General features: G+C 40.7%; 2 protein-coding genes across 2 annotated transcripts in view; both read left to right on the top strand.

The window, feature by feature from the left end:
- The first annotated feature begins 961 nt into the window (after nucleotides 1-961).
- The window catches only part of LOC145458858 (uncharacterized), a 47,542-nt gene continuing 20,687 nt past the window's right edge, over nucleotides 962-27,816 (top strand). Inside the window, exons 1-5 of the mRNA XM_080337360.1 lie at nucleotides 962-1,102; nucleotides 1,651-1,880; nucleotides 2,564-2,681; nucleotides 2,840-3,066; nucleotides 3,677-3,800. Of these exons, the coding sequence (XP_080193486.1) occupies nucleotides 1,021-1,102; nucleotides 1,651-1,880; nucleotides 2,564-2,681; nucleotides 2,840-3,066; nucleotides 3,677-3,800 (781 nt within the window). The 5' untranslated portion in view covers nucleotides 962-1,020. The remainder of the gene's footprint in view (nucleotides 1,103-1,650; nucleotides 1,881-2,563; nucleotides 2,682-2,839; nucleotides 3,067-3,676; nucleotides 3,801-27,816) is intronic.
- Nucleotides 11,145-26,001, top strand: LOC145458860 (uncharacterized). The gene is made up of 11 exons (XM_080337363.1): nucleotides 11,145-12,192; nucleotides 13,613-13,839; nucleotides 14,128-14,266; nucleotides 14,401-14,627; nucleotides 15,411-15,534; nucleotides 19,464-19,699; nucleotides 19,983-20,106; nucleotides 21,719-21,945; nucleotides 24,078-24,193; nucleotides 24,358-25,647; nucleotides 25,774-26,001. Exons 1-10 carry the CDS (start codon nucleotides 12,117-12,119, stop codon nucleotides 24,383-24,385), a joined length of 1,524 nt encoding a protein of 507 aa, XP_080193489.1. The 5' UTR covers nucleotides 11,145-12,116; the 3' UTR covers nucleotides 24,386-25,647; nucleotides 25,774-26,001.

The following is a 27,816-nucleotide window of genomic DNA, read 5'->3' as shown; positions in this document are numbered from 1 at the left end:
GAATTGTTTGAATTGACAGAGTCATACCTGCGATATGAATACAGTGTTCCACTGATATTTTATGGGCGTTTCAAATCAGTTTATCACATATTATGGAGCTTTGATATGACGGTACGTTTCGTACGCTACCACGGGAAAGATGCGCAACATTTTCATCATAAATGCAGCCATTTACGGTCGTAAATTTGCTGTTATACCAATAGCGCGGATCATGCAGCTCACTGAACATGGTATAGTAGTGTTGGTGTATTGGTATGAAAAGCACGAATAATCCATATGCGTAATCTGCAACAGCAAATCCGCTCTAATCACAACATGGAATTTATTGCTAAAACCCACGCATGTTATTTCGTAAAATATGTTTACTTTCAATTCTGATAATCTGTCCTGCGACCAATGTTAGATATAAGCATTCCGATGGATGGGCGATGACATAGTCAACAGGTATCTGGAGAAAAGAGCTGCAAATGAATATGATGATGTCTGTAACGGAGATGCGCTGGTCACGGGCGCTGGTTTATCTCGCGCGCGCACATTCACGCGAGAGCCGCCGCAAGTTGTATTTTGCGCAAAACGTTTTTGTGTATTCAATCGGCATTTTGATGAGGTTATTTGATAGTCTAATAGGTTATTTATGGCTCGACGTATGCGTATTGATACTAGCTATCTATCTGGATTAGATGTAACTTTCTACGACCAGTACAACGCAAGATATTTGGGAGTAATTGAAGCGTGTTCGTGAAAATACAATCCGGGCTCATGCATGAGTCTACCGCGTAGCGAGGGTTAATGTGAAAACTAGTTCTATACCGCGCATTGTAAGATGGAATCAGACATTTTGCAGCGAGTTTTCACAATATAACCTGCGGTAGCCATTCTCATATCGTGTCGTTATTGCAGCATTCGACGCTTGAAGACTTGAGATTTAAACCAATGCAGTAAATGCTTACGTAGCCTATCCTCAGCCAAGGTTTTATCTCACTCTTAATTTATTTCTTGGCCATAGATAGCTCTTACCGCATGGCGACTATTAAAGTTGTTGCGTTCGGCTTGGCGTTGTTGTTGGCAGTGGGAGAAGTCGTCGAAACAAGGCGGTTGAAACGTAAGTTGTGTATTTCCCGTCACAGTACATGCCGCATAACTGGCACAGTTAAATGACATCTCTAGAAATACTAATGATAAATGATCATCATAGTCGGGAACAGAGTAGTTATTCGTTACACTCCTACAACATCAATGGGCTGCAGGTTCGAGTTACGCAGAGGTCGAATGTAGAATCCTTTGCCCCCAAACCTCTCGCGTTGCTGCCATCAAACTAACTGCGTGAAACGACTTTGCCGCTAGTAATTCGTTCATTCGAGAAATCATACCCAATTTAAGTGAACGAAATAATTTTAATTTATTTTATTTATTTCATAATTAAATTAATTCATCAAATTCCATATTATCCTGTAGTAATGGGTTGTGTTTTCCCGAATAAGGGTTAAAAATTACTATATAAAACAAAACAACAAAGAAACACGTTGTAAACAAGTTCCATGTTTTCAATGTGGTTGTCTTTTAAATATATAAATTTTAAACACAACCCTATATCCGTTATTCAAATGAGTTGTCTCTAAGATGAACTTGAACAACCAACTTTGGTTTCAGCTGGAAACACGTATCAATTCGACCACGACGGCTTCAGATATTGGCTGAAGATAGACTGGATGGGTCGCTACCCCTTCTCCGACGCTCGGATGGAGTGTGAAAGCTTACATCACGGCGCGCAATTGGTCAAGATTAACGGCAGCGAGCAGTACAGAGCGATACAAGTCGAAGTGAGGAAACAGATGCCAGAAGATTGGAGCGAAGTCATGCTTTGGACAAGTGACAGTAACGTGAGTATTCTGTACCGGATTAAAAGAAGAAAAAATGAATGCTTTTAGGCTTTGGCTTGAACGATAGACTCCCGATCGATATTCTTTTATTCGGCACATGCTTACGAATGTGGCTGACGGAAATGGTCTTACATAGTTGCTGTGTCTGTGTGAAATGCTGCCATTGTACTTTATATGAATATTTGTCGCTTCATACTACTGTGTATTCCACGGCACGGATTCAAATCGGGATTTTGTGATTATGACAAGTGGTGAGCAGAATGATTCGAGTATCAGCTCTAATTATTCGAACCGATTATAGCGAGAGATGATTTTTCTGGTATTGAAGCTACAAGTCCCCAGCCACCAAGAGTTTATTTATCAACTAGGTTCGATAGTATATTCCACAGCAGAAATCTTGAAACATCGTATGGTCGTATGGAAGCGTACGAAACATGTAGCTATTGTAGTACAAAGCTACGGACGTTGATGGAAATATCGTGATCGACCCAGAGTATTGTCATAAAGCATACATGATCCCTAGCCCTAGCCAAGCCCTAATTATTACGATGTCATAGTGGCGCAATAGAAAAACGGCTACGTATCGCAAATGAGCACAAGGAATACCATGACGTGAGTTCCAAAGGGTCTGATGCCGCTGACATTATTATTACCCACGAAGTCACATGTCATTTATTTAACAGACGCCGGGCGCGCATCAGGTATTAGTAATCTGGCGTTCGCAAAGTTATGGCACGAATAGCAAAGAAAACCATGCACCTAGTTACCGAATTCATGGCTACATATGTCAGAGAAGATACGGTGAGTTCTGAGTTCCGCGGGATATAGCATAGCTTTGATAAATAGTTACTTACTATTAATTAGTCCTAGTCATCACTATGTTCTTTACATGTAGCAATATTACGTAACAACGAGCACGAATGATCAATTTGTAATGTAATACACAATGTTGGTAACAGACGGGGAAACGCATCAATTTGAATACGACGGCTATAGATATTGGGCAATATTCAATCGATGGGTTAGTTTCCGATTCACCGATGCCCAGAGAGGATGCGAAAGGAAATACGGTGCGGAAGTGGTCACGATTACCAGTGAACAGCAGTTCAGTGTGATACAAAGAGAAGCGGGGAAAAATGTATCAGCGAACTCGAATGGAGTAAAGTTGTGGACAGGTGACAGTAACGTGAGTATATCATACGGTGGCGACACTCTCTGACGCTCAAGCCTTCAATAGAAAACAGCACGGATTTTGGTCAGTCAACACTCTGGTACATGGGTTGCCAACCCTGAATATATCAAGCAACCCCTGCCTTTTCAAAATATATTTGTGAACCTTTTAACAGGGGCTGTTAACATGTGGTCCTTGGACTAGTTTTAAGGGGCCCATCAAAGGCCACTGTTGAAACGACAACTGTGAAACTAGACCGTCTTTTGACTTGTGTCCTTATTTTGTCATATTTGCACTCCAACTGGTAATCAGACCGTAACGAGGAATGAACAAAACTATTTTTAGTCATCTTCTACCCATATTACGCTAGGAGTCCTCATACCTGTCCCAAAAAGAATATGAAACCCTGGTGTAAGTGCACTGCGCTATAAATATGATGTCTTCTCATAGCAAAGATATTTTAGCAAAGCACAGTTTTGTAAAATATATGTGCTAATGTTTTGTTTTTAATGTTTTAAAAAAGTATCTTCCAAAGTACGTTTGCTTCAAATGAAACCATATGTGGAAGACATAACTTAATTCATCGCAGGTTAAATAATCGATTACACATTACGTCTTTCAACAGTCACCAGAAACACGCCAAATGTTAGTGATCCGGACTTCGCAAAGGGTCAATACAAATACCATAGAAAACCACGAACCCAGTTATCCAGGTCAGGGTTACATCTGCCAGAGAAGAATATATCCAAGTAAGTTGTCTATGCGATATCACATCGATTTTATTTATCTTCACGTAATCCAATGACAACGATCTCATTGATATAGCGCAGTGGTGGATAAATTACAAAATGCTCGTTGCTCGGGACACTCAAATTTGCTTTAAAATGTACGTTACGTGTTAATCCGTTTGATGTGCTTGTGTATTAGTGCGGAGCCGATCGACAAATTCTCTGGTCCGGCTCCGATCCGGTTTGCCAATTCTCTGGTCCGGCTCCGATCCGGCTCCGGCCGTATCAGGAAAAAGTATTGATCCGACTCCGATCCGGCTCCGGCCAAAAATGAAAAAGATCTGCCGGAAATCCGGCCCAACACGGCACGGTGGTTCCGTGAATTTAAAAATATGGCTCGTTTTATTTCGCAGTGGCTTGGCGGTTACTTGCGTGTTGTTGGTTGGTAGTTATTTAGTTACTAACATCATGCTTATCCATAAAGATTCTGGCCTTATCAAGAAAGTACTGATCCGGCTCCAATCCGGCTCCGGCCGAATCAGAAAAAGTACCTATCCGGCTCCGATCCGGTCTGGCCAAAATTTAAAAAATCCGGCCGGATATCCAATCCGGCTCCGGTCCATGCTCCGCACTATTGTGTATACGAACATGTACGACTATAAAAGGTGGTCGCATTGTTGACAAACCTGTAAGGTGCCAGCCAAAGATTTTAGTTGAATATGCATAAGCATTCAAGCAAGCATGAACTCGTACAAAATAGTTAACACGAAAAAGGCGAAGCTATCATTTCAAAATACTCAATTCAAATATTTTTTCAGTTGGGAGCTCTCACCAATTCGATTTCGAAGGCACTCGATACTGGTTTATGATCGATTGGTGGGGAAATTTCAGTTATAACGACGCAGTGCGTGTCTGCACCGACGAATACGACGCTGAAGTAGCCACTGCTAGAGATACAGATGTTTACTACGAATTGCGGAAGCAAATCGAACACCGAATTCCGGTAACCTGGGAAGAAGTCATGCTTTGGACTAGAGACAAAAATGTATGTCCTGCATATTGTGCCAGCTGTACTAACTGATGTTATATAAGAAGCTGACTTATCAGAAATAGTATCGAGTTTAACCGGATTACAGTTCTAGTCTTTAGTCAACGAATGTCGTTGGATCGATATGTGTTTATGTTACTCGTTGTTGTGCAGAATTCCACGGAACACTAGGGTTCTGCGAACCAGCTTCAGAGATTTAACAGAGATTAAGAGACGCATTCAACTCATACACATCATTTGCGATGATACGCCGGTCTTGGCTATCATAGGTTGCAGGTAATTAGGTGCGATCAGGGGTCGAGTTATGACTGTTGCGGTGGCATGTCGTCTGAAGAGGCGCACGCAGGGGAGCTCGAAATCGAAACCCCGTTCTTCCGAAATGTCAAATATATCCCCGTTCTTATAAGCTCATTTGTAATTAGGCAATTGGTATCATGCTGTTGCGTTTCGACCGAACAATACGATGACTATTTCGGAGGTGAAGCCTAGCAGATTTGCAATAAAAATTCAATATTATGTTTTCGTTTTGTGTGAAAAATACATTTTATTGGTTTTGTTCATTTAAAACCCTTTCATGCACAGGTCATTTGTGCACCGGTAATCCATACCATAGTTAGCATAGTAAGGTGTTAGAGCAGTGGTTCCCAACCTTTTTCGACTCATCGCCCCCTTTTGAAGCTCCACACCGATCATCGCCCCCCAAATTTTGGGAACCGAAAAACAGCACTTCGTGACGCCCCCCCCCCCGAAAAAAACGCTGGTCTTTGGCCCCACAGGGTGATAAACCAAACCCCAGTCCCCCTCAGCCAGTGGGCTTTTCGTCGCTACATATCAGCTATACCCTATTTCATGTACTGTTTGATGACTCACCGTATTTTGCCTTAACGCGCGAAGCGCGACAAATTTCTATAATTCATGTTTGAATCGGTCAATATGGTCGATGTGGTATGTTGGAAAAGGTAGGACCCCTAAATAATAATTGAACATCTTCGGGCGGAATCGTTGTTATATTGACTTTTTTACATGATCCTATTTCGTGACCTCCTATATCTGTAATGTCAGAAGATATGGAAATCGTCAAAACGTACCAAACTAAAAGACGCACATGATTTCATATTGGTATTTCTTTACTGACAAATAATTTTTTCCTTGCGGGATGGAATTTGTCCTGTTGGGTTAAGGTCGCCCGGACATGAACATTCGACGCCAGCCATTGAGACGCCTATGGACAATTAAACATAAATGTATATATATCGAAGTTTTCGGTCAGTGCAAGGGCATTCCTTTTCGGCCAGTTTCTTCTCGCTGCTGATCGTTCTGGCACACTTATCGGAGTCGCATGTTACATGGCCTCTAACTTCTTATGTCTTGGTGCGTCGTGGCACAGTAATGGCCGACGCCGAAGTCTCCCATTTCCATAAATCATGCGTATTTTTGTTGGGTGACGGGACCCAAACAACAATTTACATGAAAATATTAAATCGCGCAACGCGCGAAAATTTTTTGAAAAAGTCGCATGAATCTCTAAAAAATGACTCTATCATTCATGTTAATTCACGAAATAATTTTGAGCTTCCTTCGATTTCGGCCCCCCACCCCCAATTGGGGGGTTTGGGGTGCGGTAGTTACGGTCCCGACTCCAATATAACCATTTTAACTCGCCATCGCCCCCGTATCGCCCCCTTCGTTCGTTTTCGCCCCCCTATCGCCCCCTTCGTTATTTTCGCCCCCCTAGACCGCCAAATCGCCCACGTTGGGAACCACTGTGTTAGAGCGAAGAAAATAAAGTTTGCTGATCCGGGAGAATGCTAATCATGTGATCAAAAATTGCTAATCGGGACGCATTTTAGGTCGAGATAATAAAGTTAGCTGATCCGGAAGAATGCTGTCGTGTGATTAAATACTGCTAATCGCGACGCGTAAAGTTGAAAAAGTTTACGCGCGATGGTTGGTTAAGGCTTAGATCACGGTGTCCCGAGTTTTCAATCAAGTGGCGTTATGTGTTGCATCATAATGCGAAAACGCGTAATAACCTGTCAGTTGTCAATTTGTTGAATGAAACCGCAGCCTGCTGATAACGGTACAGTGTGCTGCCACTGCCACTGTAATAGGTAGAATTATCATCGCTAATTGAAAGTCGTGTTCAATTGGTAACGGCTTATTGAATGTCGATATCGCTCTGCAATGGTGGGTACATAATTCGTTGATTGTTTAGTGAATCCATTACCTACGATACTGTCAGCACGGTCATCATCGGAAATATTTGTACGTTGGAATGGTCCGCAGTGTACGTAGCTTATAGATTGTTCCGGTTTGTTAAATCACGAGATTAACACTAACCTTATGCGCTGCGATCAACCGGTTTCCTTAATCCTGGGTTGATAAATCCTGACGAACACGATAATCGACCTCGTTGCTAATCCAGCTTTATTATCTCCGCCCTTAAATGTTTAGTTAGATGTGTATTGTGGTAGCATAGTGTTTTAAGGTAGCATAGAACACTATGGTGGTAGATTTTTGTTTTATGACTGAGCGAAAATTTGGGATTCCGAGAAAGCTTGAGGATTAACGTAAATGTTCCGCGGGTTAGTAAAGGTTAGGGTTGCATTTAAAACAAATGGTTGTTTAAAACACTGTTTAAAACATGGCCTTTTAAAAAAACAAAATTGTGCTTCTTTCAAGTTGTATAATTATTAGAGCTGGGCAAAATCGAGTAGGCCTATACCTGAGTGATCCGATTCTGAATCACGTATTGTGTTTCGAGTCGAGTATGTCACTCATTATAACGTCATAACAGAATGTACTGTGTCGAAGTTCAAATATCTACCTTTTATGCCACAACAAAGAATATAATGCATGTTATCCATCACATTAAAGATGCTTTGGTATTTTTTCGACCATACTGATTTCATTGCACCTCGTGACAAGGTTATGGAGTGATTATGCCTTCGGAAATGTGTTATTTCACGTAACGTTGGTAGCTTTGTACTAAGTTTCGCATGCTTCAATGCGGCCAATCAGGGTTTTAACTCTTCTGGAAAATAGTATCAAAGCTATAATTCTCCTTGATAAAATTATAACTTTCAGTGGCGGGGAGCGTGTAATTTCAGTACTCGAAAAAATCGACTTTTACTACTCGACTCGAATCATTAAAAGTGATGCTCGATTCAGATTCGAGTACTCGAATCATTGTGCCCAGCCCTAATAATTATGCCATAATTGTGTAAATACTTTCCAAAAAACATTTTGCATGAGCCGACGGACGATTACCACCCGCGAGATAGCCGACGTATACGACTTTGGATGGTTGGAAATCTCGAAATAGTCGGTTCAACAGCTATAGTACGTAGATATTTCATCAAAGGACCTGTAGTTACCCTATATTTTCAATGGTCAATACCAATCCGCTATGACGTCACAATTGAATAATTAAAGGAGTTTGTTTTAAATTGATTTTTGTTTTAAATGCAACCCCGGTAAAGGTCAAGAACCACTGGTTTATGTATATTCTGTCGATTGATATTGAAATCATTAGAATCATTGTATCATATATTCGTGATCTCTGCCGATAAACTATACAGTGTACAGTGTACATATATGTATTGTTTAGCGGCGTGATTTGCTATCATTAACTGTCGCTACTTATAGGCTAAAGCCTAATGCGTATACTGTCGCGAATTTACTTCTATTCATGTGGTATAATCATTCGTTGACCTTTATAGATTGAGTCTACACATGCCATGCTTGTGGTATGGAGAACGGGGACAGGAGGACCAGTTCGCACAGAAAATCATCGCAATTCGTACAGGGGACATGGATATATTTGCCAGAGAGGAATGAATACAGTTTTGACGAGGATGCATTGATGAATTCCGACAAATCCATCTCAGCACTTTTCCGAGTCTGACCGTTTGATGATTATGTTGAGAAAACTTCTGTATTCATCTGACCTTGTTTTAGCAAACTTTCTGATATTTAACATCTGCCTCACGCGCGTCGACACATCGTATAGCCATTGCAATCTATTTCTACAACATTGAAAAGATATAATACTCGAATAAAGTATAAGGACGGTGATGGCGATCGTATCCGACATTTGACTTTAGATATTTAAGTGAAGAGGATAGTGAGTAACGGAAAAGAAATTTTAAGTCAGGAACCAAACAGATGCTGGAAGCGTACCAAGTTGAGTAGCGTGGCCCTCCGTGGCTGCTTTCATTCCAATTCAACTAGCAACGTCATTTTCACGGTTGCGTATCACAAGATTGCCTTTCAGTCCCACTGATTTAGCATGTACGAGTCTTTCAAAAATGACTTTTTTGTTTAAATTGTACCGGCTATACGATAAAATTGTAAGGTTGGCTATAAAAGCGCCGTACATTAAATTTAGATCAACGTGTAACAGCGAAGCTACACATACACATAAATATCTAAAAACATGATTCGTAACAAATTTGGCTCAATGCCCACCAGAACCACCAGTAGTAAAGTCATTGGAGAACAAAATTATGAATTTGAAAAAAAAAGTATTCACTGTGGCAAATTATTCAATTATGTATTATAGAACTACCGCGTAAATATTATTATTTCAAATCCAAAATTGTGATATCAATGACTTCGCTTCTACTGAGTGAAGAGTCAAATTTGCGATGCTTCGTGTTTGTAGACAACCTAACAATTTCATGTGGTTACCAGGAAAATTTGAAGATTTTTTTAAACTTTCTATATTAAATTAAAATTTTTCCAACTCCAGCAGCTTCGCTTCTACAGGTTGGAATTGAGCGAAATTTGGTGTGCGCTGCAATTTTATCGAATAGACAGAAAAATTTAAACAAAAAATTTACTTTTGAACAACTCTAATGTACGTGCAGTTATTGTCGTCTTCTGTTCTACAATGATTTAATGCCATTGATGTTATAACTCATGTTGCAGTTGAGTGTACAGAGTTGCCCTTATTCGCTGATAGGGTGCTCCTGTGTCAAATGAGGTCGCGATTCAGTACTCAAAAATTGTTTCTATTCACGATATTCGACTCAAATCAGATACATAAGGCATACCAAGTAGCGAATTTACCAAGGGTCGAATTCAACATGCCGAGTCCAGAAATTGCCTTATTCACGATGTACCGAATTCAACATGCCGAATTCACCAGAAGCCGAATATCACAAATTCACGCTCACAGTAAATGAAACATTCAATTTATATATTACTACTACATACTGATGCATCGCTTTCATGAAAATAACAGTTATTACGTCTATAATGACGAATGCACCAATTATCAAATACATTGTTAACCGTTGAACTGTGCATAAATTGTGCTGGTCAACTCTTGTCAATTGCTGTTATTGTGCGTATTGTTTCGATTCTATTCGGCATCAAACGTTCGGTCCTTGCTGTCGTCCGCTGATTTTGTGTCATCTTGATTTATATTTCAATGTCAAAGTGACGGTCAATTTGTCTGTCCTCATATTGCGTATCCTCCTGTCTCCAAATTTATGGCCCGTATACGCCTGTTTTTCTGTATTATTTTAACCGTTCGATGTTGGGTATTGCACAATGCACAATGAAGAAAATTTGTCTGCCTAATTTACGTATGGTCATCAGACTGAACTAAATGCTGGGGTAGCCGTTCTAACAGTAGCACAATCTGTTATTGGATTGATGATAGCTGAACCATAGCGTTTTGTAATAGCAAGATTGCCCATGTGCTAACTTGAAAGTAAACCAGAACGTGCTGACATAGCATTCAGCTAATGAGCTAACAGCGCTGATCCCATGCAGGCTGCTCTGCAAACAAGGCGTGCATAAAATGCGAAGAAAGTTGATTTTCTGCGAAAACCCCGTGCAATCATCTGATAGGGTATTTGATTCGGACAGGAGAACAGCACAGTTCTTCAGCTGCACAATCTGCTGGCGTCATAATTTCACAGACTAGTTACTTGACGGCCATCTATTTAAAGTTCTAGTTCTAGTTGCGGGTTTTGGAAAGTGATTAGTTCAAGATGTAGTACTTCTGTGGTGCTCTTGCATTCATTACTAGCTCCATATCATCATTTCTAACAGCGGCGTAGCCAGGAGCTGGGGTTTGGATGTCGAAACCCACCCATTTCAAACTGTCGTCATATTTAAATGGCGTTTCTATCTCCAATATATCTTTATCTTATTTGCAATTCAGTTCAGACTCTGTAGTTAGTTGTGTTTTAGTCAGTTAGTTGCTGATTTCCAGTTCAAGTACAGGCTGTAACTTGAAAGGAAGTATAATAGTTACGCATTTTCAAATCCAGTAGTTTGTACTGGCGTTAGTGTAATATATGCTATAGCTCTACCGCAGTGGTTCTCAACCTTTTTGTCTTCGCGGACCCCTTTCGGACCGTCACCGACCCCCGCGGACCCCCACGAAGTTTAGTTCAAATTTAGCTCAAATATCGTGCAATCGTCGTCTGTCTTGTGTAAATGATAACTGTAGGCTTAGTAGGCTTAGTGATAAACAGCAGCAAAATGACTTTTCTTGAAAATAAGATCATACACTACTCATGTAGAAAGTGGATTGGCTATTATTTCAAAGCGAATTCTGCAACTGCATTTCTTGAAATACGTGATCGTGTCTTGAAAATCCACCGCTTCGATTTGATATGAACATTGAACAAGTGCCGAAAATCCATTTCCCTAAATATAGGTGGCGGCGAATGTAATAATATCGCGTAACGCTTCCGACGACACATTTGGGTATGATCGCAACAAATGTGGCACCAAAATGACATATAATGAACATACAACGTCAAGCCTGGTCATTTCTATCTAGCAGCTTATCTTGAAGTTATTATGGAAAAAGTGGTCGTGTGTATTATAGAAGAAAAATGATTTTTGTTAACATTTCGAAGTCACCGTGATTGACCTTTCTCATCAAACTTTTTTCCACAATCCCCAACAAAACATCTCTAAATAGCAAAATGTTTGTATCAGTATAGGCTATGGGCAATTTAGCAATTAAAATGAGCTGCACAGTGGGATATTTCATCTCAGATGACGATTGATTGATGTGAACTCTGGAGTTTTTCGAGTAATGAAGCGAAACTGCCTCGTGATTTTCCGAATTTAAAAATATACAAATTAGGTTATCAACTATTTTGAGGCTTCGCGGACCCCCTGAAAATGCTTCGCGGACCCCCAGGGGTCCGCGGACCCCCGGTTGAGAACCACTGCTCTACCGCAACGAAGGCAGTATGCAGGCCTATCATTGTCGACCGATTTGTTAACTTAATCTCTATGACCAGACCTATTTTATTATGACGACAATTCCGCTATTGACGTTAGCGTTGGTAGCGCTGCTCGTTGAAGGAGTCGATATGGTCCGGTTACAACGTAAGTATTGCGCTTGTATGTTACCAAACCTAAAAAATAGAGACAATCACGTACTTCCAAGTCTTTGAGATACAGCATCATCAATAATATTATAGAGAGGATTCCACCAGTCTCGATCTCGGTTTATTAGACCACGGAGATGAAATGCCGTTCCTGATGTAGGCTACACATTGAACCCTACTAAGTCAGTATATATATTGCAACCTTCTCAACATACAGATACACCCATAACAGCGCTAATGCAGGGGTGTCAAACAGCCGGCCCGATATAGACGATTTCATCCGAACCGCGAGGTAATTATGAGTGAATGAAGGTATTACATCCAACACATTTCTATCAAAAGTTGAGAGCTGGATAAGAAATATACTTTCACCGAAATAATCCCTCAAGACAGCAAATGTTGAGCATGTTCCATTGTACAGTGTACGTATGCGATATGCCCCATTTAATATTGCCATCTAGCGACATTGCTGCGTTTTGACTCTAGTCACTATTAGGAACATGTCGATGACAATGAAACCAAATTCCGAGAAGGCCAAAAAGAGCATACTTAGAATAGAAAACTCTGAAAAAATGAACTGAAATATAGTTACTTACGCAGGCTAAAATGTCAATACGTAACCGTAATAGTTACACAAATAATATAATGCGAATATCTGTGATGATGTATAATTCTGACTCAAAACGTTGCCTTCCTCTGGGAAAACTCGAATGGTGATTAGTTGATTACATAATAATCAGCCAAATTACAACGTCCATATTTCTGGTGAATCTATTGTCCTTCCTCGCATACGGTAAGCCATCTACGACTAATACACCGGAAGAAAAGAAATATGTTGTCGTTAGAGCCAATGATTTTGTGGCCTATGACTGAATTCAATCGGCCTCTCATCGTAATATTACTCATTCCGTTGTTTGGAGGAAATATTTTGACATCAATTGGCTGGTCCACAGGCGATCAAATGGTTTGAATCTGGCACGTGGACCAAGTTGTATTTGACACCCCTGCTCTATTAGATCTGCTAGGCTGATTAATTTCTATTGGGGGGAATCGCTAGCTCTGCATTTAAGGCTGTCTGTTGTTATTGTTGTTGTTTGTGGTGTTCGGGGTGGTTTCCGACTACAATGGTCATTTATACCAAGCCTATATTCTTTATTATTATTCCCTTGCTGCCTACCTTTAGCACGACCCACCTCTAGGATTTAGGACACCACTTACGTGGATCACGTGGCTGTCTGTATGATGAATCTAACGAACTGTTACAGTCAATTGCATGCTGGTGAACGTCTTGATGTGGGGCTGAGCGATGTTATTGATCTTGCCTGCGCCTAAAATTAATGCGACGTGTTCCAGTGGTTTCTCACGTGGTCGTGGTCATGGTAGTGATTGTTGCATAGAAATCTTCTAATGTGTTACAGCTGGAGAAACACATCAATTCGACTACTACGAGGACAGGTATTGGCTAAAAATGCGCTTGTACGGAAGCTTTGACTTCATCCGTGCTCAGAGAGAATGCGAAAGCGAGCACGGCGCGGATGTTGTCAATTTGATCGGTGAAGGTTTATACAGAAAACTGCGCCGAGAATTCGCGGTAACGATCTCAACAGATTGGACGAAAGACAGGCGGTGGATATTTCCCACTTACGTGAGTATTGAGTAGGCTCCCTATACCTAGTGAGAATATAATGTTTCCGCACTAACTTATGAATTAGGTGTTTGTGTTCAGATAGCCTACTTATATTAAATCGCGGTACTAGAGGGTTAATATGACCTCGTTAATATGAAATATTATAGTATACTATATATAGTATATACACATATATGCCGCTATTCATATAGGCCTAAAAATGGATTTCAAACATTGCAACACTCTCATTGTTACGACCTTGCACTAGTAAAATGACTCCAGAGCCTCATAGTTGTGGTTTTTCAGGACCCATTCAACTACCCGATGTCAGTGTTTCGGCAGACAGCAGATATCGTTACAAATAACACCGTTACAAATACCACACAAAACCATTCACCTGGCGTCAGAGGCCAGGGTTACATCTGTCACAGAAGAAAATATAAAGGTGAACTTATAACTGTGATATCTTTCCCCCGAACGGGTGGCGTTTCGAGGACTCAGTGCTTTGCGAAGTTCTTTCGCAGCTGTGCCTATCATCTTTTACTTCATCCTTCAACGGCGCTCGCTACTAAATTACAGGCGGATCGTCTTATCATTTTAAATATAACGGAGACGAATACTGGTTTCGAATCGATTGGAGAAGATTCTTATTCAAGGACGCTCAATTGCAATGTAAAAGGCAGTATTCTGCTGAAGTAGTGACCATCTCTGATGACGCACAATACGCGAAGGTTCGATCTCAGGTTGAAGATAAAATCCCAATAGACTGGCGGAGAAAAGTCATAATGTGGACTAACGATAGTAAAGTGAGTGAAGTACTAACATATACTTGAATTGCAACGAATTGTATTATTGTTTTATGTCTGATACTTATAGTACTACAAACACCATATTGTTACAAGATATAACACGAATCTATACGCTGGTAACTATTCTAGAGCATCAATTTAGAATGTTAGAATGCAACTCTGTAAAATAGGTGTCGACAGCGCTCAGAACGAATATAGCGTCAGGAATTTCAATACCCACATTTGTTAAATCGTCACTATTCGTAATGTCCAATCTCAACTCTACGCACCCATGGAAATCTATGTCATGAGTATCCCCACCTACCGCTAAGATGTAACTCTTAGATCCAATCTGGCTGATTGTAAATGGTATTTGGACCCTTACGCGCCGTGCGCAGTAGTCTATATGTCACCATAAATAGAGTATCACAATGAACGATACATTTATATTACCGCAGAAGTCACAATGATTTGCGATAAAATTATTATGTTTTCGTTCTGTGTGAAAATCATATTTTAATGGTTTTGCTCTTTTAAAATTCTATTGATGCACAGTTCATTTTGTGTCAGCGAAAATTTTAGGTTCCCGAAGGCTTGCAGTTTAACGTAAGCGTTCCCCAGGTAAGTAAAAGGTTAAGAACCAATGATCTATATCTTATATCCTGACAATATATCATCAGTAGGCCAATTGTGCACATAACGTAAGATACGCACGCTTATTTATCCTCGGAATTTATGGTTAGATCGGTATTGTTTTATATCCAGTGGACAGAGACGAGGAACTTGACGCGTTTTTCCTAGATTCCAGGAATAAGAGTAACGTTGGAAGTATGGCGCCACGGCACTGGCAGGCGGAGCCGATACGGAACCCGTCATCGGAGTGATAGAGCTAATGGATACGTGTGCATTAAGAAAAACGACAACCGTAAGTATAGACCAAGACATGAGCTCAATTCTTAAATGAGAAGCTGCTACCACAAAATCTTGCTCCTTGTGGGTGATACATTATAAGTGCCCAGTATAAAATTCAAAAATGCTACCAGAAGAAATACTTAGTGCGTAAAGAAAGTAATTTGAGCTTATTTGGGTTTACATATCATCTAAACTAGAGCCAATCTGGAGACGTTCTGCCAAAAAAATTATTTTTCATTTTCCTAACCAGTGTCATCGGGGGTAATTGCGAAAATGGTTTAGTCCGGTACGATTCAGTGAAATCGTTTAAAAATAACATAAATTTAGAATAGAGGAAGGCGATCTTCCTACATACAATTATGCGAAGATAGTGACTTTACGAGCCATCAATATTCTCGACCATACGACAAATTAGAATGTCCGCAAATTCGAAATGCCAGAGAACAATAATCACTGGGAAAAATACATTTTGTGGACAGCAGTGTCTAATTTCATAGGACACGAGAGTATTGTTCAAGTGTAGAATTTCAGTTTAGCTCAGTTTATTATTAAAAATTTCATCAAATCAATATGCGACAAGATTGCTATACAATGAAAACATAGCAAGGTGTCCAATCAACTTTGAGTGGTCTTTGAAATTAGAAAACCACCTGGGCCTAAGCGACGCAAAGAAGAGGCATGCACACTGTGCGAAAAGTGCTAAAAGATGGAATAAACGGACAAGCGAAAACGATGAGAAGGCTTGAGACGCAAGGCGAGGTCGATACATCAGATCGCGATGCGGTCATCTCGAGCGCTGACTATAGTATTCAGCATATATTTTGACTTGTAGATATACGCTCGCCGACTGACGGATTGTCGTTGATAAACCGTTCCACAGATTTGGTCCAGCATACTTGATAGAACGTTGTGTTTTCATGCTGACGATATGATACATTCTTAGCGTAAAGAGTGTGTACTAGGGTTGGATTATCCGGATAACGGTTAACCGATTAACCGCAGGTTTTTTCTCTATCTAATATCCGGATATAATTGTGCCGGTAAACTGGATAAAAGAGTAATGCGTTTTACACTTTTTAGTAAGTTTCAATAAGTCGAATTGTCAGTGTTGCGCGCGACCAATTAGCGAGAAGCGTGTTGACAATTAGCGAGATTCGTCTGTGCACACTGCACAATGCATAAGCACTTGTAAAATATAACGCGACGCGATCTCCCCCTGAGATTATCGTTAAATTAGGTCATTGATTGCCGCGCACTCGGCTATAGTCGCTGGTCTGATTTATCGCGTCTTCAACAAGCCCAGTTGCGCATCTACAATAGGCCCTGTGCACACTATATCATCGCTGGCCTGCGCAATCGCATCTGTATTAGCTTGGTGCTCACGATATCATCGCTGGCCTACACAATGGCATCTGCAATAGACCTGGTACGAAAGACATCATCGCTGGCCTAACTAGCGTCTGGGGCCTTCAGAGATGCCACTGGGATATTTTGGAAAAACCCAGATGTAGACGCTAAATAAACCCAGAAAAACCCAGATCCTATATTTCACTCAAATTCCTATGCGGAAGCTGAGAAAATGGAAACTGACAGTCATATCGACATAGAACCGAGTTTAAGCCCTTGATATTGAGACTATAATAGTTCTATAATAGTTCATACTATACGTTTTGCTCGGTTAACAATGCAAATATTTAAAAAAAATATGTTGTTTTCAATTTGACGCATTGCTAAGAAAATACTTGGTGCGCATTGCTCTGAAAGCTCGTGTGATAAATAAAATTATTACTTTGCAAGTGGACGTTAAATAAGCTGTGAAAGCAACCAAGATCTTATTTGATTTATTGATACCAGCAGTCAAGCCTTGAATCGACATAAATCGTAAGAAAACTGTTCCGAGTTCCAATGAGTTTCTCAATGAACATGACTTTCCGCGAGCTGAAGTTTGCATACAATAAAGCTCCATCACATCACGGCCTTTCATTTTGGTAGTGAAACCGTTTCTCAAGACTCTGCCGTTGCAATACAACAAAATTCCTCGACAATGCAGCAATCAAGCAGTCAATCAACAACTGAAGCTCGTGCATTTATCGACATTACTATCATAATAATCTGATATAATTGATTTTCGAACATAAAATTAACCTGGCGAACATGATGTTGAAAAAACCCAGATTTCAAGGACAAAAACCCAGAAACCCAGGTGATGCTCGAAAAACCCAGATCTGGGTGGAAAAACCCAGGAGTGGCATGTCTGGGCCTATCATCCGTTGTCTGCTATCTCTCGATGGCTTGGAGACAATATGCCGTTTAGTGTACGCTGATCAGCGATTGTGATTAAAGAGTGATATCGCGAAACTGAATAAAATCGAATGTTCGCAAACATGTGCGTGCGTGCATGCGTAATTGATTTCCGCTGATACTTCAATCGAAAAAAAAATCGAAGCCCCCTCATTTTATTTCAACTAGCCCCTTATTTTTCGGCTGGCTACGCGCCTGATCATGTGAATTTCTCAAGGGGGCTATCATGTCGGCATCAATTCTAGTATCAGCTACTCCGTCCTTCCAGTACTGTAAATCTAAACAGAAGAATGGTCCAAAAGGAATGCAAAAAGTCTTCGAAGTTTCTGGGAAACGACCTGCCAACCTTTAGATTCTCTACGAAGCGCTGCTTACAGATAGGGCCATTTCTGTGGAAGCAGAAAGAGCATTCAATGCATGTGGATTGTGAACTCGTTGTTGTTAAAGTCCGGTCCCGTCTACAGGATTCCACAATTGATGCATTGTGCTTATAGAGAGGGCGTTGCAGAAGCAGTCATCATTAAATTAGCGTGATTTTTCTCGTATTCGATCGTACTGCGCGTGTACGACTGTACGTACGTAGATCAACAATAACAATGTGTAACGATTCTACGAATAATTTTTCATGCCAACCTCGTGAAATCGATTGTCTCACTTGGCAGTTATTATCCGGTTAACGCGTTAACCGGTTAGATAAATTCCAGATATACGGATGTATCCGTTATCCGGATAGTGACAGTTATTGATATCCGAACTAACCTTAGTGTGTACATAGGGGCTGTTCAAAAATGACTTTTTTAAAATTCTACTGGCTATGCTTGATAAAATTGTTGGGTTACCTGGTTACCTAAAAAAACGCTGCATGCCAATTTTGGCTCAATTCCATCCTATTGTGGCATTGGAAAAAGTTTACGATTTATTTGATAAAAATGAATAAACAAATATTAAAAAATATCACCCATCATGGTAGAATAATAAAATATGTTGTAGTACAATGAAAGATACTTTCCTAGATTCTCGTGTAAAAAGTCCTTATTAAGTAGCTTACCAAGAATTGAGAAAAACGTTCAACAGCTGAAATTGTTGGCTGGCAACGCTGAAGTTTTGCGTACACTGCTGGTGACACAGCGTGTTGCTTCAATCCGGCAATGTGGTCTAAATCACAATTTTTCATCATGTCCTTCTTGATATAAGATCTCATGTCCACGCATTCTGCCTCAGTTAGGATGTTGCGGTACGTTGAGCATAACACCATGTCAACCTGTTTGTTTCATTTGACCGTTTATATCTCACAATGAGCAGAAATCGGCCGGTAGGCCTATAAAGCAAGCTACAGACTGCAAAATGTCAAATGATAAGCTCACCGACAGTGCAAACATCTACGATACAAACGAAATGCAGGTTGCAATTTTTTTTTTCTTTGTAAACAATTTCGACAATTTTATGGCCTAACGCTACAATTTTGCAAAATTTTGGCTTATTTCGACATGTCAAAAAACATCGCCCTACTTATGTGCCGTTGATTTCGGGCCAATGAAGTCATCGACATTTCCGGGGAAGTGACCGCAATGGAACTGATACATAAACTTGGCAATTTCGATGTGCAGATTTCGCATATCTTTTATATCATTTCCTTCCCAGTGATCGGACGGACTTACGACTTCGTGTATGATGGCAATGACTATTGGTTCGTGATTGATAGACCGCGGACGTTCAGATTTGCAGATGCTGAAAGTCAATGCAGAAGTAATGGTTTCGGTGAACTTGTAAAGGTTATCGAACAGGCCCAGTATGCGGAAATTCGAAATCAGGTGAACGGCAGGATTCCGTCGAACTGGAACGAAGTGATGTTGTGGACCAAGACCAAAGACGGCGAGGTAAACAGAAGTAATGCTGGGCAATCGAACGCAGCGGTGTCCAACCTGTAGCCTAGGGGAAGATTCTGACTGAGTGCGCCCCGCGGTATTGCATATACTACGCAATCTATTGGCTAATAACAACATGCTTCGACGAAGTAATCATTGGTAAACCGCGTGTGGTCCTTTGGCCAAAAAGGTTGGTCACCCCTGATCTAACGATTAACAAACGTGTTGCTAAAGCCACGCGTGGCGCTATGACTTGACACGTCTTCACGGCCTAATGCGGCATACTTGTCACCAGAGTGAAAGAACGCATGAAATGTTGGTAATCGGGAAGGGAGGAAGTGAAGGTTCGATCAGAAAAGTGAATCGCAAGCCAAGATACCGTGGCAATGGATATGTGTGTTTCAAGAGGAATAACTTTGGTGAGTGACAAAGACGAAATTGATAGTAAGGTCTATACTAGGGATGGTGCGAACCCCTGAAAGGTTCAAGTTCGTGTGAACGCGAACGTTTTTGAAAGGTTCTGTACGAAAGCGAACGTGAACCCTATGACGTCAAGTGACGTCATATTGCCAATTCCAAACCTACATGTCAGTGATTTGATATATTCAAGTACACAATACCTAGCGACGACTCAGGTCACATTATGCCCCAATACTGAAGAACATTCTGAATTTTTAAACGTCACAAAATGTGTCAACTGAAGCAATCAAATGCTATATTTATCCCATAAAATCAATATCTTCCGTCGATTTGACAACAATTTCGACGAGGACTTGCAAGGGAATGCTAGCTTTCGCCTTAACGGTCGATGCCAGACCGGACAATGTATTCTGCGTCCGCCTATTGCGACATTGCAATTGAGCAGAAGGATCCCGTACGCCTGCTTGATTTTTTACATTAGACAACGACGTATTTTTATATCAATTTCAACGATTGGTTGAATAAGCATCATTCACTGACTACCTACATGTACTGTCTTTCGTTCTTGATGTTATGTGATTGCGGGTCAAGGGTCAAGCTCACAACAAAGAGCCACTAAATATTCATAACCGGAAAGCTGAATATTTCGAGCAAACCTTTATAACACAGCAAGTAAAATTTTTGGGATTGGCAAGGTATATGCTAGTCTAATGTTGATTTTTTTATGCTGCCAGCGCCTTGCATAGAGTGGTCTGAAGTTGAAATGCAAAGAATTTAAACCATACATGTAGGCTAATAATGACGTGATAAATTGTAATTCATGAAAAAGGTTCGGAGTGCAGAACCTACCGAGGTTCGTTTGTGAACGTGAACCTCTTAATTTCGGAGATTCACACACAGAACGCGAACGCGAACCTCGCGTTCACACCATCCCTAGTCTATACGTCGTGGTAATGTGAAAGTAGATCATATAGTTCTCGGTAGTGTTACATGGTGGCATCGTATAAATTAGAGGTACCGTATATACTATATTTATATTGTAAGTTAGCCTCATCGAAAGCAGTGTGTCTTCACGCCCGAAAGATGGTACACGAAACTACAAACTATCCTCGGAATTATCCCGCGGTATGAATCAAACGGAACATTTCGATCCAAGCGATGCCTGACAAATTAGAATAGCAAACATCGAGTACGAAGGGACGTAAGCACATAGAGACGTGGGATTCATAACAATGCGTTACAGTTTCACACTATAAAAGCCAATCAGAACCGTCTCTTCCGTCAAGTAACCAAAAACCCTATGCTCGCGATTGAATATATGCAGAGAAAGAAAAACGCTTAATGATAATGATGATTGGCTGAAATTCACTCTAAATTGAAACACAGCATTAAGGAAATGTTTTTCAGCCGTTAGCAAGTCCGGTTTGATATTCGATCGACATCCCGAGAACGGGGTTTCCTAATTCTTGGTATATGTTCTTTGTGCGCCACCTTTCCGGTATGAACACACATTCTTTTCGCTAAGAGTGATACTGTCATGTATTACAGATAAATCGTTAGTTTGGTTTGCATGTTACCTCACATTTAGCATATATTCCTCGACGCTTTCAGCGGGGAATTCCTACACGTTTGACTTCCGAGGCATCCGTTACTGGTTAAAACACGATTGGCTGAGCATGGTCAGTTACCACGGCGCCGTGGATGGATGTGCGAAAGATTATAAGGCCGACGTCGCCACGGCTCGTTCGGAAGATGTTTACAGAGAATTTCTGAAGCAGATCGAATATAGAATGCCGCTGCAAAGGCATGGGATCCGAATTTGGACCAGGGATGAAAATGTAAGTCCTTGAATATAACAACGGAAGTTGTGTATGAGCTGAAGTATATTTTGTTTATATATTTGTGGGGTAACTTTTCTAAACCGGCCTGCTTTAGTATAGGGCCCAATACTGATATCTAGATATGAAAAATATGTTTTCGTGTAAGTTCCACTCCGATTTACACACAATCTTCTCCAGATAAAAAATACAGTACTTGAATCACCCATACTTGATAAGATTCCTCTATACTTTGATTGGAATCCACTTTGTCCCGCTTCGGAAATCTAGCCTATGTAACCCCATCTGTGGTTATCGTGGAATTACCATCGTAACTTCTCATTCTACTGAAACATCAGCATCAGTGAATATTCCGACCTTACCTTATGAACTAGGGATGGTGTGAACCCCTGAAAGGTTCAGGTTTGTGTGAACGCGAACCTTTTTGAAAGGTTCTGTGTGAACGCGAACGTGAACCTCATGACGTCACGAGACTTCATATTGCTAATTCCAACCTTACATTTCAGTGAAGTGATAACCTATAGTAATGTACACGATACCTAGCAACGACTCGGGCCACATAATGCCACAATGCTAAAGTACATCTTGACGTTTTAAACGTCGCTAATGTATAACTGGGACAATGAAATGATATATTAATCCCATAAAATCAATATCTTCCGTCGCTTGGCCAACAATTTCGACGAGGACCATCAAGGGAATTTAAGCTTATGCATTAACGGTCTAGGCAAGACCGGACAATGTATTCGGCGTCTGAGTGTTGCTACGTTGATATTGAGCAGAATGGGCTCTTGGGTTTACCCCGTTAAAAGGTTATACAGCAGTAGCCAATACCCCTATCGCACGCATTTGGGCTTTATGGTACAATAAACATATGAAATCGAGTTGGACCCCGTGCGCTGGCTAGATTTTTTACATCAATTTTATTGATTGGTTGAATACGCATCATTTGCTGACTACCTACATCAGGGCCGGCCGCGGGGAAAGGTTTCGAGTGGCCCGCGAGGTAATTTCCGAAATTTCTAATGTTATCAAAAATGGATTGCACATATTGTGAACTTGTGAGGCCAACCAAAAATTTTATTAGTCTATCCGCAACACTTGAGATGTGATGACTAAAATATCAGTTCCGACGCATTGGCAGATCCCGGAGCCAGTCACATATTGGTAGATCTTCGTACACTACAATAAAGCAGAATTATTTGCGATAGATTTATCAAAAGTAAAAATTTTCTACACGCTTAATTCGCGCAACATGTTGTCACTCGATTTCTTGCTTTTAATATTATTACCCCTTTGTGAAAATGAAAGAACGCCTAATGTATCAGATTGAATCTAACTACATTCGCGATTACGAGACAGAGTGCCGTTCAACATATGCGACTTTGCGTTTGTACTCGCAGAAAGACCGTCGACTATGAAACCTAGGCACAAAATGATTGACGCAGCATGTTGGTCGAAACTTTCGATATCGATATGTCCAGACGCCGATAGCCCAGTTCTTGCAAACTGAGCCCAGCGAGATACAGAAATCCCGCAATATAGTCAGGTGGCAATATTATTGACCTGTGAACTTCAAAAAATTTTCGCGCCTGGCGCGGCTAGTGGCCCGCGCAACAGTTCATCAATCGAATGTGGCCCTTTGGCTGTAAAGGTTGGCCAGCCCTGACCTACATGCAGCGTATTCCGCTCTTAATGTTGTGTGATTGCGAGTCAAGCTGACAGCAGAGAGTCACTAAATATTCCCAATCAGAAAGCTGGATATTTTGAACAAACTTTTGTGACAAACCAGGTAAAAGTGCATGCTTGTATAGTGTTGATTATGCTGCCAGCGCCTCGCTTAGAGTGGCCCGCAGTTGAAACGCAATAAATTTGAATCAAAGAGGTTATAATGACGTGAGAATTGTAATATATGAAAAAGGTTCACAGTGCAGAACCTACCAAGGTTCGTTTGTGAACGTGAACCTCTAAATTTCCGAGGTTCACACACAGAACGCGAACGTGAACCTCACGTTCACCCCATCCCTATTATGAACCATATAGCTGCCGATGGATCCTCGCTGATATGAATATTCACGAAGCTCACAATTAAGAAGCCCATGTATGTAACGTTTCGACTTCGTTTACCGCAGGTTGTCGATACACGCGTGGTGCTTGAAGTCTGGGGAGAGGGGACAGGGGGACCAAACCAGAAAATAGATAGCAATATCTTTGAATCAGCACATGGATACCTTTGTCAGAAACAAATGTAAGTTTTGTGCTCTTCTTGTTCGTCTCAAGTATAGCACCCTGTCTTCCCGGTTTGACCTGGGCTATTCAATTATCGAATAAATGCGGCCTTTATCAAGAAAACTATGGTAGGCCATAGGCGCTATACTGATATGACGTATGGTCATATATTCAATTTTACAGATCAAGACGTACGGCTTCCGTCCGGTAAACATGAGTACGAATGAATGAATTTCCTTTACTGACAAGCACGATTCATCACACATTTCATTTCCGTTTTTATGATGAAACAATAGAATTCTCCAGATATTTTGTGTCGATCTTCTCCTTCCTCTGCTGTATTGTACGATTGTACATAATCACGACGTTGGGTGTCACCTGTACGGGATTGGAATCAACGGAAGTCTAACTATTGCAATGTCATTCATGAAATACCAAGGTGTTCTACATTTACTGCTCTGCATGTCATAGGCCCACATAACCTGCGTTTTATAACTGCTCGACCGACGACAATGTCGAGGGTTATTCCAACCATCTCATATCGCATACGTAGAAGAATATTTCCAGTGCAAGTCATCCGAATGTTCATACTACATGTTTTATTTTTCGAAAATATTTCAACGATTCATTACATAACGTCTGTATAAAATGCTTTTTTAAATAGCATTTGTTTAAAACATGTTTTAAAACGCCTTTTGTTTTAAGCGCAGCCTATAGTTATGTGTTGCATTTAGCGAGACTTTCAAGTGGTTCGAGATAACTAATTGATTAGCATCCTATAGATCAGAAGAATTGATCTTGCTCTTACCTGAGTAGAACAATATAACAACGGTTCAAGTCATGCAGAAAGTGCTGATATAACATAGGCCTATTTGTGATAACGAACTAAGAGCAGTTATGTTGGGACTGTTGCGTAAATGCATATGTGAAGAAATTTGCTTTACTGCGAAAATATGCCAACCGATCATTTACTGGCAGCGCTTTTGGTGCAGATAGGAGAACGGCACGGGTAATCACTTGCGTAATCTGCAGCACCTAGCAAAATTATGTAGGCTGGTAGCCATCTTCTATTTTGCGCCGAGGTATGTATAGCCTGTGCCCTATACAGAGATTAAACTCAGAGACAATCAGCGCAGTAGGTGTAGCTCATCCGCGATCAGGTACATTTCAAGAAAATTTCAAGATTCATTAAAATCGGGAGTCAATTCGTGAATTGAATTTGTATGTCGACGGCCCAGTTATTACAGCTGTAATGACGAATGCATCAAGTATCGAATTCATTGGCGGCCGTTGTATTGTGCATAATAGTGCGGAGCATGGACCGGAGCCGGATTGGATATCCGGCCGGATATTTTCAATTCTGGTCGGAACCGGATCAGTACTTTTTTGATACGGCCAGAATCTTTACGGATAACCATGACTTTTGTAACTAAATAACTACCAACCAACCACACGCAAGTAACCGCCAAGACAGTGCGAAAATAAACGAGCCATATTTATAAATTCACGAACCACCGTACCGTGTAGGGCCGGATTTCCTGTCGGGCTTTTTCATTTTGGCCGGGGCCGGATCAGTACTTTTTCCTGATACGGCTAGAGCCAAATCGGAGTCGGACCAGAGAATTTGTCGATCCGCTCCGCAATTGCATAAACATGGTGCGACTTGCATCACAGTTGACAAATTGTGATCAACTCTTCAATTGCTGCTATTGTGCGTATTGTTTCGACTCTTTCCGGCATCAAACGTTCTGTCCTTGCGCTCACCCTCTGATAATGTGTATTCTTGGTTTACATTTCAATGTTAAAATGACGATCATTTGTCTGTCATGATTTTGTGTATCTTCCCGTCTCCAAATATATGGCCCACATACGCCTGGTTTGTTGCATGATTTTTAACCGTTTTATATTGGGTATTGCATAATGCCTGTTAAATAAAAAAAAATGATTAATTTACGTGGTCATCAGTCACCACTAAATGCTGGAGTAGCCATTCTAGCACAGTTTGTTATTGGATTGATGATCGCTGAACCATAGCGTTTTGTAATAGCAAGATTTACCATGTGCTAACTTGACAGTAATCCAGAAAGTGCTGGAATAGCATTCACGTAATGTGCTAACAGCGCTGATCCCAGACTGCTCTGCAAACAAGCCATATATAAAATGCGAGGGACGTTATTTTTCTGTGAAAACAACATGCAATCATCTGTTACAAAGTTGATTTTCTGCGAAAACACCATACAATCATGTGTTAGCGTATTTGATTCGGACAGGAGAAAGGCGCGAATATTTGGCTGCACAATCTGCAATGCTGGCGTCAGCTGCAATGCTGGCGTCTGACTTTCACAATCTAATTACTGGACGGTCATCTATCTCTATAGTTGTAGTTCTTGTTGCCGATTTTGAAAAGTGAATAGTTCTAGTTGTTGTTGTGGTATTAGTAGTAGTAGTTGCGCATTTAAAAAAATAATAAGTCGCCGAACAACTAGCAAACACGTGTCTTCCTTTGACGTGAATCGTGATACCAACAGTCAGTTGTGTAATGCTTTTGCAGCCATTACCAGTGACGTGCGGTCCAATGAGGCAGGTGAGGCAGTGCCTCACTTGTCGTCTGGATAAGTAAGTGAAAATTGTGAAAATCCTCCATGAGTCGATGATTATTGATGTAACATATCGATGTTCATAAATAGCTAAATTGACCATTTTTTTCACCCAACATCATCAATTTGCATCATTATTGTTCAAAAATACAGCGCGAAAGGAGAGGTGAGGCACAGGTGAGGCAGGGACGGGTCGTGCCTCACCAGCAACAACGTAATTCATCATAAATAGCTCGGAATTCATAATAACTGGTATCAATGGAATGCTATAGTCACACTGATTCCAAAAATCTAAATATTAAAAGTGTCAGAGCACCAGAACCCTCCAAAATCGCCAAGGAAGGTGACCTTCGTCTTTATTACAGACAATGCTTTCGTAGAGAAACAATGGCTAGGTGAGGCACAAACGAATCTGCTTCATGCACTATTCGCTAACAATTGGACAATCGAAATGCAGTGAAACGCGCTATCAATTTCGGAATCCAACAGTCTTGTAGGAATTATATAAGAAGCGACGGCCAATGCGTAATGCGAAGCCAATGCATTACCTTACTTATGTAGCTGTTATGTATTTTGCACCCATAGCTACAATAAATTTCGGTATGTGATAGCTACTTGCATAGGCTGCAGTGCCGTTGTTTATGTCCTTTATACTGTGTTCGACTGCATCCCTTTAACCCCTAATTGTCACATGTGACTGTGATAGCCATACTTACAAAGCCTGCGTTGTTGTAAGTGGTCACTAGATCGAGTGTATTTTGACTTGATCTAAAGCATTTTCTTTCTAAATTCGGCAAATCTAGTGTTTTTTCACTGAAAAAATTTGTAACCGAGCATGCTATTTTCATGTTCTTCGAATAATTTATACCGGTAGGCCTACTTGAAGAGATGCTAATTATCATTTTTCGAAACGTGCCTGTTTAGCACAATGGCGACCAGTCCGACATGTATTATAGAATGTGTGATTGCAACGGCTATCAGTGTGCAAAGAAAATGCTCTTTATACCAGCTGCAGTTGTTGTTATTATCTTTATCAAGTACTTTA

The sequence above is a fragment of the Botryllus schlosseri genome, chromosome 16 (genome assembly GCF_051294905.1).
Source record: "Botryllus schlosseri isolate E-star chromosome 16, Bs_hap1, whole genome shotgun sequence".
NCBI classification, from domain to species: domain Eukaryota; kingdom Metazoa; phylum Chordata; class Ascidiacea; order Stolidobranchia; family Styelidae; genus Botryllus; species Botryllus schlosseri.
This window is presented reverse-complemented; position numbering and strand designations above follow the sequence as displayed.

Bases quoted from the DNA above. Each gene is read 5' to 3' on its own strand.
- LOC145458860 (XM_080337363.1), top strand. From the start codon at position 12,117: ATGACGACAATTCCGCTATTGACGTTAGCGTTGGTAGCGCTGCTCGTT. The intron at 12,193-13,612 runs GTAAGTATTGCG...AATGTGTTACAG, and splicing joins CGATATGGTCCGGTTACAAC to CTGGAGAAACACATCAATTC. The intron at 14,267-14,400 runs GTGAACTTATAA...ACTAAATTACAG, and splicing joins TCACAGAAGAAAATATAAAG to GCGGATCGTCTTATCATTTT.